Source organism: Balaenoptera ricei, chromosome 6, assembly GCF_028023285.1.
Source record: "Balaenoptera ricei isolate mBalRic1 chromosome 6, mBalRic1.hap2, whole genome shotgun sequence".
NCBI lineage: Eukaryota > Metazoa > Chordata > Mammalia > Artiodactyla > Balaenopteridae > Balaenoptera > Balaenoptera ricei.
Window position 1 is genome coordinate 117,856,202 of NC_082644.1, and position 15,822 is coordinate 117,872,023.

Here is a 15,822-nt window from a genome sequence, read left to right on the forward strand (position 1 = left end):
TCACAGGCTGAAGTCAGTGCTGGCTGGTCTGAGCTCTCATCTAAAGGCTCTGGGGAAGATCCTGCCTCTGAGTTATTGGAGTTGTTGGCAGAATTAGGTTCCTTGCAACTCTAAGACTGAGGTCCTCGTTTGCTTTGCTTGTGCCCCCGGCCCTGTTCATCTGCAGTCCAGCAACAGCACATTGAATGCTTCTGTGTCCCCACTTCTGCCACCTCTCTCTGCTTCCTCTTGTGCTTCTTTTCTCTACCTTTAAGGGCTCTTGAGATTTTACACTGGGCCCACCTGGAAAATCCAGGCTAACCTTTCTGTTTTAAGGTCAACTGATGAGTAACCTTAATCGTGTCTGCAAAATCCCTTTGGCCATGTAATATAACCATCTAACAGAACATAACCATGGGTGTGGCGCTGGGGGCAGGGGTCGTGGGGTCAAAATTCTACCTAGCACAGGGTATTTTATATATAACAGAGTATTGTTCAGAACATGGTCTTTCAAGTCGGATACACGCCAGGTTTGAATTCCGGCTCTACCACTTACCAACTTCGTGACCTTGGGCAAATTACTCAGCCTTTCTAGGCATTAACCATAAAGTCAGATAACAGGAATTTCTAATTTAGATGCTTTGAGCAGTACCTGGTACCAGGTAAGTTCTCAATAAATGTTAACTGCAGTTTTACTGGTGGTGCTGGTGGTTATGGAGGGACTTGCTAAGTGACCCTGCTGCACATTGACCTGCATCAAAACACTTTGGTACAGTGCTGTCCCGTAGGACTTCCTGCAGTGGTGACGATGTTCTGGATCTGTGCTCTCCAGGAGAGCAGTTAAGCTGCGGCTATTGAGCACTTCAAAGGGGGCTGGTGCAACTTAGGATTCCAGATTTTCATTTATTTACTTTACATTACTTTTCACCTAAATAGGCACGCGTGGCTGGTGGCTACCGAATTGACAGTGCAGCCTAGCAGCAGTGCTAGCGCGCAGCGTCGGCTTTCACTTGCATTTGTCTATGTTCCGGTTCCATTATGACGAATAAAATCTTGCGGAGTGACGTGCCTATAGGGCAAATAAGTCAGTAAATATTAGCAATACTTTTACATAACTTGAGGAGGAGAGAGGGCTGTTTTCTGTTTGGTTTTGTTTTTTTCCAGTATACAGACAGTAACATGACTTCTGAAATTCACGGTAGAAAGTAACATGGCATATTACCCCATAGTTTATGGAAGGAAAAAAACAGGGAAGGTGAAGATTGATTTCAGTGATTTTTTTTTTAACCTAATTGATTCAAAAGAATGATTAGATTTACGTGGCAGTGTTTGAGACCCTCAGCATTGAGGACATGATGTCTTTTCCAGTTTGCGTTAGGCCTGTTCTCAGAAGTTTATTGTCGGAAAGCAGTGGCAGCACTGGGACTGTTTACTCTGCTCTGGAAGCTTGTCTGTTGCTTTTCTGAGACGGTGTTATTGCCTGTGAACTTCCTGCTTTTACACCAGCATGCATCCCGTCTCTCACCTCACATTTTTTTTGTTTAACAGTCAAAATGTTCTTGTCCTACACAGCTGGGTTTTGCAAAGCCCGTTTGAGCAAAAAGTATCTTTGTTCGCATTCAGCAGCAGCTGCTTCCACTTAAAATAAGTAATAATTAAGTCGATTTATAAATTGGCTATTTCTCTAGCGGCCGTGAAAATTACATAGCTTTTGGACTTGAATTGTCTAAGTTGTGTTTTGTTTTGGGCTTTGTAGCCAGCCTGTCTCGGTCAGCTTTCCTGTGTCAGAGGTATTATGAAGACTTGGATGAAGTCAGCTCAACGTCATCCATTTCCCAGTCTCTGGAAGGTGAAGACACACGGGCATCCTGTAAGGACGACGACGCAGTGGTCCAGGTTCCCCGGCATGCTCCCGTGGTTCGAACGCCTTCCGTCCAGCCCAGTCTTTTGCCCCAGGCGACTCCTTTTGCTAAATCTCACCTGATTCATGGTTCGCCAGGTGTGATGGGAACGGCAGGTAAGTAAACAATGAGACAGGAAATGATCTTTTTTCCCTAAGAGATCTCTGACTCCTGAAGGAACTGTAACTGGGTTTTATATTATCACACCCATAACTTATGGGTTCCAGCCCATTTCTATTAATATTCTAGGAATTACAGGACAGATTCAAGAGGTGTGTTCCCCTTGAAAGTGGTTGGTAGGACCTGAGGAAGAGGAGACCCTGCAAGGTTCACAGTTACTGCTTTCCTGTGGAGCACAGCTTGTGCCTTTCACGTCCCACCTCATTTCAGCTCCTCCACTGTAGCCATGTTGTGCCTCAGAGCTCAGCAGCCAGAAAGCTCATTGTCTGTGTTGGCTCGCTGATGGGACCTGTGTTGGGCTGTCACACCTTCAGTTCAGAGCATCAGGACTTTGTATTGCAGTGACTTCTAAGAGGACAAAGCCGGGCATGAGGTACCAGAATGGAGAGATTTTATGAGAGGAGAGCAGGACATTGCTCTGTTTTGGCACAAAAGTTATACCTTGCTCAGTGTCAGAGGAAATGATCATGTGAAGTATTTTCACTAATAGAAGTGGGCAGGCAAATTGCCTGCAGCATCTTTGAAAGATAAAGGTGCCAGCCTGTCAGTTTGCCAGTACTTTTCTGTGTTAGTGCTTAAGGATTTTTAATCTTAACATTTTCCCTGCAACCACACATGGAGAATTTACCATTTTAATTTTTGTGTTTTCTTCTTCTCTGACCCACTCTCTCACTTAATTTATCTTTTTTCCTCAGTGTCTACACCTGCTAGCAAAATTATTCCCCAAGGGGCTGATAGCACAATGCTTGCAACAAAAACCGTGAAGCATGGCGCTCCTGGCCCTTCCCACCCCATCTCTGCTCCCCAGGCGGCCGCTGCGGCAGCCCTGAGACGGCAGATGGCCAGTCAGGCGCCAGGTAAAAACATCTGTGCAGGGGCTGATGGTGAGCTGTCTGAGCCCCAGGCCAGGACACAGGTGCCAGGAAACGGCGGGCTCTCTTTGCTGCCCTTCAGAAGAGAAGGCTGATGTGATAGGTCTTTCACCTTTTGGGGGAGAGAGTTCTTTCCTTTTTTTTTTTTTTTTTAAATTTTTAATTAATATGTGGATACATTTTTCAATCATTATATTTATAGCTGTTAGTCTTTTTTTTTTTTTAATTAATTAATTTATTTGGCTGTGTTGGGTCTTCGTTTCTGTGCGAGGGCTTCCTCTAGCTGCGGCAAGTGGGGGCCACTCTTCATCGCGGTGCGCGGGCCTCTCACTGTCGCGGCTTCTCTTGTTGCGGAGCACAGGCTCCAGACGCGCAGGCTCAGTAGTTGTGGCTCACGGGCCCAGTTGCTCCGCGGCATGTGGGATCTTCCCAGACCAGGGCTCGAACCCGTGTCTCCTGCATTAGCAGGCAGATTCTCAACCACTGCGCCACCAGGGAAGCCCGAGTTCTTTCCTTTTAAGGGGCGGTATTATCTGCAACATTCAGTTAAGTGGGAGATCAGTGGGGTTTTTTGATGGAGTTGTTAATCCCTACTTTTGAATAATGTCTGCTTTAAGCCCGAAATTAATCTTCGCAGTTAGATCACCTAATAACATTAGAGTTGTCTGATGATATCTTAAGGATCCCAGCCACCCTCTGAGGTGAGTATAAGTGTGCCCATTTTGCTTTTGAGTGATGTAAGGTTTGGAGAGGTGAAGGACACCTGACCAATACGTAACAAAACCCAGACTCCAACCCTGTGTTCTTTGTATCGTAGTACAGCTTTTTCTTAAGACTGCAAATTTAAGATGGAAACTTGACAGATGAAAACTCTAAGGAGCTAATCAGCTTTTGCATTTTGTCAGTGGTTTGTGGCTATCCGGAATTTTCTACATTAAGATTTATAGGTAGTTCGCCTCGGGACCTCAGTTATCACTGGCTATCAATTTTTACAAGCCAGTGGTTCTCATCCAGAGGCTATTTTGCCCCGCCCATCTCCCCTCCAACAGTTGGCAGTGTTGCTGGCATTTAGTGGGTAGAGGCCAGGAGTGCTGCAAAAAAAATCCTAAATGCACAAGACAACCCCACAACAAAGGATTATCCAGCCCCAAAATGTCAATAGTGCCAAGGTTGAGAAACTCGGCTATAAATCAAATATTTTTGTTTTAGCTGAATAAAATTATTTTTTAGTTCTATAACTGCTTAGAACACATAGCAATTTAGACTAAAATTTTAAAAGACTAAAAAGACATGATGGTTTTATTTAGACAAAAAAGAATTACCATTATATAATAATAAAAGATTTCTAGGAAAAGTTCAAATATTAAAACCCTTATTAAGCCGTCTAAAATAGATATGAAAGAGCAAAAACCGGATAACTTTTTAAGGCACTTTTGAGCCGTCTGAAAAAATAAGAAACCTTTGATGTTTTAAATATTGGTTGGACCAAGCAGAATCTTAGCATTGTGCTGAACAGGCCCAAAATCAAGCTGATTGAGTTGGAAGAGATCTAAGAGCTTTGCTTAGGCCTTCTTAAAAGTTAATTATGAAATATCATTAAGTCTTGGGCTACAGCTTTAAATTATAAGACACAAAAAAGGAGACATGAAAGCTGACAAGCCTAAGATAGATAAGTAGATGTCAAGTCAGTCCCTGTTGCCATTCCTTAATTCAGGCCTTTTGGCCTCATTTTTCACATTTTATTCATCGTGTCTGTCTCACTAAGGCATGAGCTTCTTTAGACAAGGAACTATGTTTTAGACATTTTTCTGTATTCCCAGCACCTGAGTCCGACAATAATAAGCTCATGCGAAAGAAGGGTTGAATGAAAATGCACGATGGATGGCAGAAGCCCTTAGTCTGAACACTGCTAATCCTCTAGCTCTTTCTGCCCTTTTCCAGGGCGAGCCAACAATATGGCAGGTATCTCAGCTCTGCTGTATAAAAGCTGGCTAGGGAATTCCTTTTTTCTAAACTAGTACATTTGATTAAATTGCGCAAAGCTTCACCAAATAATTTTTGTGAATGGAGTAGGCCAGGTGCTCCACTGAACACAGTGCTGCAGAACAACCTAAATTTCCTTTATATAATAAGTTTGCATTCTGCTTAAGTTTGTGTCCCAGTTATTCTTTATACCTGGCTAGAATTTTTGATCCTTTACTGCAATTAATGTGCCTTTCTCTTCTCTATTTAAATAGCTGTCAGTGCTTTGACCGAATCAACTTTGAAGAATGTCCCTCAAGTGGTAAATGTGCAGGAATTGAAGAATAATCCTACAGCCCCCTCTGCAGCGATCGGGTATGTTACTACTTTTCAGTGTGTTGAAGCCCGTGAATTATTCTGTAATAGCGGTGAACTGCCTGCAGGGAGCAGCATTGCCATTGTCAGAGTGTGACTACTTTTCCTGCAGAACTTTAGGTTATATATAAGAGGGGTGGAGTGGACAGCTAATCTTGGGTACACAGTTGGGTTCTCAGGAGATTGTCCTCTTCAACCGGCAGTAACAGTTGCCTCATAAACCTTCAAAGTCTTGGTGATATAAACTCAGTATGCTGTTTGCCATGTGTAAGTCTACGTAGGATACACATTACGGTTATTAAGTCAGGTAAGGTATAGGGTTTGATTTTTGATTTTTTTTGTTTTTTAATACTCTTGGGGCTCCTGAGTTGGCACCTCGACTCTAATGCAGACTGTTGATTCTGAAAACCCCGTGATGATCTTGAGACTGACGGTCTCTCCTCCCTTCCTTCCTCTCTCCGGGCATTCCTGTTCTTTCAAGTTTCTCATACCTTTTGTATGAAAAAACAATCTTTTAAAAGGCACCAGCTCTGTTTGGAGACTTCTAGCTTGTCTTCATGCCGTATCTGAGGGCCAGATCATTGCTGCCAGAGCTGACTTTTCTTTTTTTTTTTTTAATTAATTAATTTATTTATTTTTGGCTGTGTTGGGTCTTCGTCTCTGCACGAGGGCTTTCTCCAGTTGCGGCAAGCGGGGGCCACTCTTCATCGCGGTGCGCGGGCCTCTCACTGTCGCGGCCTCTCTTGTTGCGGAGCACAGGCTCCAGACGCACAGGCTCAGTAGTTGTGGCTCACGGGCCCAGTCGCTCCGCAGCATGTAGGATCTTCCCAGACCAGGGCTCGAACCCGTGTCCCCTGCATTGGCAGACAGATTGTCAACCACTGTGCCACCAGGGAAGCCCCAGAGCTGACTTTTCTTAAGTCTGAATCTGTGTTTAGAATTCAAGTCATTGACTCCGTGTCACTGTTCTGGGCAGCACGATTCATAGAATATGCCTGTGCCCTGTTGCTCTGCGTATTTTGTAGCCAGGAACTCTTCAGTGTGGCTGAAGAGGGAAGAGTTGAGGGCCGTTTCCTCAGTGTGAACGTAGGGATTGTGAGGACCAGTGTCATTCAGGCAATTGGAGTCTGGTGCCCATTACTAGTCCAGCGGTGAGAAGAACAGCCACAGACCCTGTGTTTTTCCGGTTTGCATGAGCTCTCTCCTACTCCCCTGCCCCCAGGTCAGCTCACTGTTCTGTTTTGGCTTTATCGAGTGGCCCTGCTGCACTAGTCCACTGGCCTCTTTTTTCCACATTGGTCCATTTATCAACACTGCCAGGAATTTCTCAGTTATCTCAGGGCCATACTAACAGCCAAAAACAAGCCTACTCGCTTTCCTATCTTGTAGTGACCTTGAAGCTTTGGTATGCTATTTAGACCAAGATGGCATTTGTGGTCGTTGTGAACTTCTCAAGGGAAAGAACTATGCATTAGAGTTTGGGAATTATAGCCAGATTCCTAGTGTAGGGTAGGCAAAGAAAAGCCACTGCAAGGCAGAATATTACATAAGACAGGAAAATCCAGCTTAACAGTGAAAGAAATATGGTCTGATATTTCTCAGATATTTTAGCTGTTAACCATGTGTGAGAAGCACCTATTGGTGATTTCCTTTATCTTGTCTCAGGCTTTGTTTCCCTCCAAGGTTCATCTGAGTTAATCATTGATAAGGGCTTTGTTAAAGGAGCAATGCTGAATTTGCCCTTTTTTCTGACTTAAGAAAAATAGACACAAAAGTTAAAAAGGAATCGAAGAAACTCTCTTCCTTTCCCCACAGAATTGGACTCTGGTGCAGTTATTTAACCTGTAAGCCCAGCGTGCTGCCTGGAATGCAGTTCCTTTTTAATAACCACTTGTTGAATAATAGGTGGATCTAAGCATAACTGACAAGTGGAAATTGGTATTTACCGCCTCCCCCAAGAAGCAAGCTTGAGAGGGAATTACATTCATTATAAAATTACTTTCAGATTCTCTTAAACAGTAGTTTGGTAAGTGTATTTTAAATATTTAATTTTGCATTTAACTTTTTCTGAGTAATATCTTAAAGAGATTTATTATAAGATGAGCTTACACATTTCTTGCAAATCAGAACTACAGTGAGGTATCACCTCACACGGTCAGAATGGCCATCATCAAAAAATCTACAAACAATAAATGCTGGAGAGGGTGTGCAGAAAAGGAAACTCTCCTACACTGTGAGTGGGAATGTAAATTGGTTACAGCCACTATGGAGAACAGTATGGAGGCTCCTTAAAAAACTAAAAACAGAACTACCATATGACCCAGCAATCCCACTACTGGGCATATACCCGGAGAAAACCATAATTCAAAAAGATACATGCACCCCAGTGTTCATTGAAGCACTATTTACAATAGCCAAGATATGGAAGCAACCTAAATGTCCATCGACAGAGGAATGGATAAAGAAGATGTGGTACATATATACAATGGGTTATTACTCAGCCATAAAAAAGAACAAAATAATGCCATTTGCAGCAGCGTGAATGAACCTAGAGATTGTCATACTGAGTGAAGTAAGTCAGACACAGAAAGGCAAATATCATATGATATCACTTATATGTGGAATCTAAAAAAAAAAAAGGGTACAAATGAACTTAACAAGACAGAAATAGAGTCATGGAGGTAGAAAACAAACTTATGGTTACCAGGGGATAAGGGGGGGAGCGATAAATTGGGAGACTAGGACTGACATATACACACTACTATGTATGAAATAGATAACTAATAAGAACCTGCTGTATAGCACAGGGAACTCTACTCAATACTCTGTAATGGCCTATATGGGAAAAGAATCTAAAAAAAAAAGAGGAGTGGATATATGTGTATGTATAACCGATTCACTTTGCTCTACGCCTGAAACTAACACAACATTGTAAATCAACTATACTCCAATAAAAACTTTAAAACAAAAGCAAACAAACAAAAAAGATGAGCTTACACATTTCTGTCGTTGGTATATCTTATGTTCATTGGCCTCATCCCTTATATTCATCTCCTGTTTTCAGGAAGAGGGTTTATCTGGAGCAAACCCATGGCTATCTAAACTCCTCTCCAGTGCTCAGTCACTTGATTCAGCAGGTTCCTAAGGGGTGTCTGCCGTGAGCATGATAACACCCTGGGTGTTTGGGATCCAATAGTGAGTAAGACATACCAGGTCCCCGCTTTCATGGCACTTAGATCTTAGCAAGAAGACAGCCACTAAATGACCCATTACATCGACAGTTCTCTAACTGCAGTATCATGAGTTGGATGAAGGAGACGTACAAGGTGCTAAGAAGGCACACAGTGAGGCCATCTGGTTGAATCTGGGGCTGATGAGGAGGTTGGGAAGGAAAAGGTGTTTTAGCTGAAAGTTGAGCAGTGACCAGAAGCTGCCAGGCAGAGTGGAGAGAAGATTGTTTTTTATTTTTTTTATTTTTTTTTTTTATATTTTATTTTTGGCTGTGTTGGGTCTTCGCTTCTGTGCGAGGGCTTTCTCCAGTTGCGGTGAGCGGGGTCCACTCTTCATCGCGGTGCGCAGGCCTCACTATCGCGGCCTCTCTTGTTGCGGAGCACAGGCTCCAGACGCGCAGGCTCAGTAGCTGTGGCTCACGGGCCTAGTCGCTCCGTGGCATGTGGGATCTTCCCAGACCAGGGCTCGAACCCGTGTCCCCTGCATTGGCAGGCAGATTCTCAACCACTGCACCACCAGGGAAGCCCAAGAGAGAAGATTGTTATAAACAGAGGGTGCAGGATGTGTAAAAGCCCAGACCTGGGAAAGGACAGAGCATGTTTGAGGTGAAGGTGAAAGAAGGCCAGTATATCTAGAGACCTGGCAGGAAATGGAGGATGAAGAAAGCAGGGCCGAATGAGGTTAGAAATACGATGGGATTTTTGGTTGGTTGGGTTTTTTTCCGAAGCACACCGGATAGATCATTCCTTTCAGGAATTTTGGCATTCGTTTATTCATTCTTTCTACAGATACTTAATGAGCATTTCTTATATGCCACACACTGTTCTAGGTGCCGGGGATAAAGCAGTTAACAAAACAGATTCCCAAAACCCCCCAAACCCTGCCCTTGTCACAGAGAGACAAATGGTACGTAAAATATATGGTATTTTAGGTGGTGATAGGTATGATGGAGAAAATTAAAGCAGAGAAGGGGTTTAGGGACTGTTGTCTGGACATGGGTTGCAATTTTAAATAGGAACAAGGAAGGCGCTATTCATACATGGCTAATGACTAAAATATCTCAGAAATATCAGACCATATTTCTTTCACCATTAAGCTGGATTCTCCCGTCTTATGTAATATTTTGCCTTGCAGTGGCTTTTGACACTTAACATTTGAATAAAGACCAAAGACCAGAGAGCAGGTCGCATGAATATCCTAAGGAAGAAAGCCCAAAGCACCGGGCCTGTAGTGAGAGCATGTCTGGCAGGTTCAGGAAGGAGCCAGACAGCCACTGGTGGCTGGAGGGAGAGGGAGAGCGGGGCCGTGGCCCGGGATTACAGGTCCTGTAACATCTGGTAAGCCTCGGTCAGGACCTGGCTGACCAATGGATGTTGAGCAAACTGATCTGATTTATGTTTCCTTTATTAAAAGCAATTTTAGCAATTTTTTAAAATATTGGGGCATAATTAACACACAGTAAAATTCACCTTTTTTTAATGTAAAATTCCATGAGCTTTGATAAATGCAGACAGGTCTCTTGGCCTATGGTTTTAGCAGGAAGCTTCTGGTTCTTATATTGAGAACAGATGAAAAGGGCTAGAGTGAGGAATGGTAGAAACAGGGAGAACAGTTAGGAAGCTTTTTTTTTTTTTAAATTGTGGTAAAATATATGTATAACAAAATTTATTAATTTAACCATTTTTAAGTGTACAGTTCAGTGACATTAAGTACATTTACAGTGTTGTGTAACCTTCACCACTATTTCCAGAACTTTTTCATTATCTCATACAGAAACTGTAGCCATTAAATAGTAACTCTTTACTCCCCCTTCCCTCTAGTGTCTGGTAGCCTTTATTCTACTTTCTGTCTCTAAGAATTTGCCTGTTCTAGGTACATCATATAAGTAGAATCATACAGTATTTGTCCTTTTGTGTCTGGCTTATTTCACTCGAATTTTCGAGATTTATCCATGTTGTAGCGTATGTCAGAATTTCATTCCTTTTATGGCTGAATAATATTCCATTGTATGCCTATGTCCTATTTTACTTATCCATTCATCTGTAAGTTGACATGGGTGTTTCCCCTCTTCTTGTACAAGTATCTGTTGGAGTCCCTGCTTTCAGTTATTTGGGGTAATGTTTTAGGAGTGGAATTGCTAGATCATATGGTAATTCTGCATTTAGCTTTTTGAGTTAAACGTAGTTCAAACTGTTTTCCAAAGCAGCTGCACCATTTTACATTCCCAGTAGCAATGTATGAGGTTCCAACTTCTCCACATCCTCACTAATATTTGTTATCGTCCATCTTTTTGATTATAGCTATCCTAATGGGTGTTACATGGTATCTCCTTGTGGTTTTGATATGCATTTCCCTTATGACTAATGAATGATAATTGGGTGTCTATTCATGTGCTTATTGGCCATTTGTATCTTCTTTAGAGAAATGTCTATTTAGATCCTTTGCCTGTTTTTTAATTGGGTTATTTATCTTAATTGTTGAGGTGTCATATTCTTTATGTAATCTAGATTCAAGTCCCTTATCAGATACATGATTTGTGAATATGTTTTCCCATTCTTTGCGTAGTTTTCACTTTCTTGATAGTGTCCTTTGGAACAACAAAGTTTTTAATTTTGATGAAATTCAGTTTATTTTTTTCTTTTGTTGCTTGTGCTATAGGTGTCTTACATATAGGTATGTGTTTAAGAAACCATTGCTTAATCCAAGATCATAAAGATTTACTCCTGTGTTTTCTTCTAAGTTTTATTGTTTGAGTCTCACATTTAGGTCTTTGATCTGTTTTGAGTTAATTTTTGTAAATAGTGTGACTTTGTGGTCCAACATCTTTCTTTTGCATGTGGATATTCAGTTATCCCAGCACCATTTGCGGAAAAGACTCTTTTTTTTCCCCCTTTGAATTGTCTTGGTGCCCTTGTCAGATTGATCGGTTTTCTAATGTTAAACCAATTGTTGGTAATGATGTATTGTCCTTTTTTTATATATGGTTGGATTCAATTTGCTAAAATTTTGGTAAGAATTTTTTCATGTCTTAATGAGGGATATTGGTCTGTAGATTTTGGTTTTTTGTAATATCTGTTTCATTTTGGTATCAGAGTAATGCTGGCCTTACAGAAGGAGTTGGGGAGTGTTCCTTTTCAGTTTCCTAGAAGAGTTTATGTAGATTTGTTATTATTTCATCCTTAAGTGTTTGGTAGACTTCACCACTGAAGTCATTTTGGCTTGGAAATTTCAGTTTCTTTAGTAGATATAGGACTATTCAGCTTATCCACTTCTTGAGTGAACTTTGGTAGTTTGTGTCTTCCAAGAAATTTGTTCATTTCATTTGAGTTGTCGAATTTATTGGCAAGACGTCTTTTGTAATAGTCACTGATTATCATCCTTTTAATGTGGATAGAATTCATAATGATTTCACTTCCCTCTTTCCTGTTAGTGGTAATTTGTGTCTTTTTTTCCCTCATCAGTCTAGCTAGAGGTTTATCAATTTTATTGATCTCAAAGAAACCAGCTTTTGGTTTCACTGATTTTTTTTTTCCTATTACTTTTTTACTTGGTCTTTATTATTTCATTTTCCTGCTTACTTTGTGTTTTATTTACTCTTCTTTTTTCTGGTTTCTTAAGGTAGAAGCTGATGTCATTGATTTGAGACTGTTCTTTTCTAATACAGGCATTTTAGTGCTATAAATTTCCCTTAAGAATTGCTTTGGCTACATCCCACAGATTTTGTATATGTTATTTTTCATTTTCATTCAGTTCAAAATACTTTTGTTTTTTTTTATACTTATGGATTATTTTAAAGTGTGTTATTTAGTTTCTAAATAACTGGACATTTTCTAGATATCTTTTTGTTATTGATTTTCAATTTAATTATTGTGGTCAGAAAACATGCTTTGTATGACTTGAATTCTTTAGATTTATTCAGACTTCTTTTATGGCCCATAACTGGGATCAGCAAGGTTTTTTTTTTAAGGGCCGTATAGTAAATATTTTAAGTTTGTGGGACATATAGTCTCTGTCTCAACTACTCAACTCTGCCATTGCAGCCTGAACGCAGCTGTAGACAAACTGTAAATGAATGGGCATGGGCTTTGTTACAGTAAAACTTTATTTACAAAAACAGGCAGCTGGTCTTTGGTCTGTAGTTTGCCAGTCCCTGACCTAGAATATCAATCATCTTGGTACATGTTCTGTGTGCACTTGAAGAGAACATGTATTCTACTCTTATTGGTTGGAGTGTTCTATAAATGTCAATTAAGTTAAGGTGGTTGATAGCGATAATTTTCTGTCTGCTTGTTCCATCAATTAATGAGAATGGTGTTGGTATTTTCAACTATAGTTGTGGATTTATTTTCCTTACAGTTCTATCAGTTTTTGCTTCATGTTGAAGTTCTGTTATTAGTTGCATAAATGTTTAGGATTGTTACATACTCTTGATGAAATGACCCAGTTTGTCATTACAAAATAACTCTCTTTCTCCCTTGTAAGATTAATTGCTCTGAAATCTACTTTCTCCTATGTTAATGTAGCCAGTCCAGCTTTCTTTGTTTAGTGCTAGTGTGGTATAGCTTTTTTTTCCTTCCTTCTATTTTAGACCTATCTTGTGTCTTTATATTTAAAATGGGTTTCTTATAGACAGCATGTAGTTGCATCTTTTTTTTTTTAATCCAATCTGACAGTCTATGACTTTTAATTGGAGTACTTAGGTCATTTACATTTAATGTGATTATTAACATGTTTGGGTTTTAATCTGTTATATTGCTATTTGTTTTCTGTCTGTCCCATTTGTCCTGTGTTCCATTTTCCCTCTTTTTCTGCCTTCTTTTGGATTGAGTGATTTTTTTTATGATTCTGTTTTATCTTTTTCCTTGGCTTATTAGCTATAACTCTGTTATTTAAGTAGTTGCATTAGGGTTTATAGTACACATCTTTAACTTATCACAGTCTATCTTCAAGTGCGATTATACTGTTAAAATATAGTAAAAGAATCTATAACAGTATTCTTCTATTTCTCCCCTCCCCACCTTTGTGCTGTTGTTGTTGTATATTTTCCTTCTACCTATGTTATAAACCCCATGATATGTTGTTATAAATAGTTGATTATCTTTTAAACAGAACTAAATAAGAAGAAAAATATCTTTTCTTTTCCCATATAGTTATCATTCCTGATGTTCTTCATTCCTTTGTTCAGTCCCAGATTTCCATCCGGTATGATTTTCCTTCTGCTCAGGGACTTCTTTAACATTTCTTCAGGTTTAGATCTGAATTCTTCCATCTTTTGTGTGTCTTCCAGAGTCTTTATTTCATCTTTGTTTTTGAAAGATATTTTTCCTAAGTAAGGAATTTTAGGTTGACCGTTTTTTCCTTCACTGACTTAAAGATGTTGCCCCACTTTAAAAATAATAACTATAGTAATTACCATAACCTTAAAAAAAACTTTCATTCTTTTATTTTTCTTACTACAAATGTTCATTGCAGATAGTATGAAAATCTCAGATAGTTAAAAAAGAACAAAATTTAAATTACCTTTATTCCCACTGCAGATGTTTAATCACTGTTTACATGTTTCTTCATCTTTATTCCATGAAAATTTAGTTTTTTAAAGTAAAATTTGGAGGGAGTTCCCTGGTGCTCTAGTGGCTAGGATTCCGCATTTTGACTGCCGTGGCCCGGTTCAGTCCCTGGTCAGGGAACTGAGATACCGCAAGCTGCACGGCGTGGGCAAATAAATAGATAAAGTAAAATCTGAATACATGCTGCTTTGTAACCTCTCAGCTTAATCATGAAACTTAATTGTTAACATTTTTCCATGTCATTATAAATTCTTAACAATCCTGTTTTCATATTTAATATAGGTCTTTTTTAAAGCTCTAATGCAGTTCCAACTTGCATTATTTAAGTTACTTGGCACCTAGACACACGTGCAAAAACTACAGTTTGATTTAGCAGACTTTTAGATGATATTTTGGAAAGCATTTGAGTCTTCAAAGACATAAAATTTACCAATAGGGGACAACAGTTGGTGGTAACAAGACATAAGAAACTCCTAAAAGTGAACCGATAGCTTTTTTTTTCTCTACTGACTGATATGCAGGGATGTGCTTCTTATGTTGTTAACAACAATGCTAAAATAATTTGACACTTAGATAATTTTGCATGCTTGCAGCCATATCTGTTGGATAAATTCTCAGTTTTAGGACTGCTGAGGCAAAGGAGATATCCATATATGTGAGTGTATATATATACATATAATTTTTATAATTGTTGTCAACTTTCTCTCAGTAGAGCTTATACCAATTTCCCCTTCCCACAAGCAGTGTATGACAATCTGGTTCCCCATATCTTTGCCAAGATTGTCAAACTTTAGGATTACTACAGTCTGATAGGTGGAAAAATGAACTGAGAGCTTTTGTTTTCAATATCTTCTATTATTTTCTTTTTCTCTCCTGATTTATTTGTTCAGTTGCTCTTGATAAGTAGTCCTGTCTCCTTACTTGCTTCACCTTTAAATAATTACAAAAAATTCATAGCTCATTAAATAGTTAACTTTAGCAGCTTTCACAGTTTAGATCCACTGTGTCATATGTGACTATATAAAAAGATATACATGATAATGATTAAGACTTACCAAAATAAAACATAACCAACTCTGTTGTTTTTTAAGCTCTTTAAAATGTTGAAATAGGTAGAAGAATGAGTAGTTGGCCCCTTTCACAACAATAGTATGAATATTTACCTTGTTAAAGTTCATTAAAGTTTAAGGGACCACTAAGAAAGGGCCTAGGCAACATTTTAATGCTTCACGATCTTAACTCAATTTTATCATTGTGTGTAGAGTACACAGCCCTCGAATGTGTGTGCATTAGCCTGCCTACGTCGGCAGGCAGTGCTGATAGGGTGTGGCAAAAAAACAAAAAAATGGCTTTCCTGTGTTCAAGGCAGTGTTTGAACGAGGTTTGTTGTGACATTTTTTGATGTTTATCATACTTGATATGTTCACCTCCACTTGTGTATTAACTTTTATCAGGGTGGTCTGGATAATGGAGAGTCGGAGAACTTAAGTTCTGTTGCAGTTGTTTTTCTCCAAGAAGCTAATTTTACTACTCTTAGTGACCTGTGTAGCTCCATTCCTCCTTTCTAAAGCAGTGCCCTAGTGTTGGCAGTAGTATAAATGTCATTTGTAGACTCATGTAGTAAATATATGTGACAGTGCCATTTTCTGCCTGTGGTCCTTTGATTTCTGTTTTCAGCTGTGGAACAGAACATTTCAAATGAATTTCCAGTGATCTCTTTTCAGGTCCATACTGCTAGAAAGTAGAATACAGTCA

General features: G+C 39.7%; 1 protein-coding gene across 3 annotated transcripts in view; it reads left to right on the forward strand.

Moving 5' to 3' along the window:
• The window catches only part of NUP214 (nucleoporin 214), a 100,369-nt gene that overhangs the window by 42,397 nt on the left and 42,150 nt on the right, over positions 1 to 15,822 (forward strand). For all 3 annotated transcript variants that reach the window (XM_059925854.1, XM_059925852.1, XM_059925853.1), the window contains exons 22-24: positions 1,736 to 1,996; positions 2,756 to 2,917; positions 5,170 to 5,269. In XM_059925854.1, the coding sequence (XP_059781837.1) occupies positions 1,736 to 1,996; positions 2,756 to 2,917; positions 5,170 to 5,269 (523 nt within the window). The remainder of the gene's footprint in view (positions 1 to 1,735; positions 1,997 to 2,755; positions 2,918 to 5,169; positions 5,270 to 15,822) is intronic.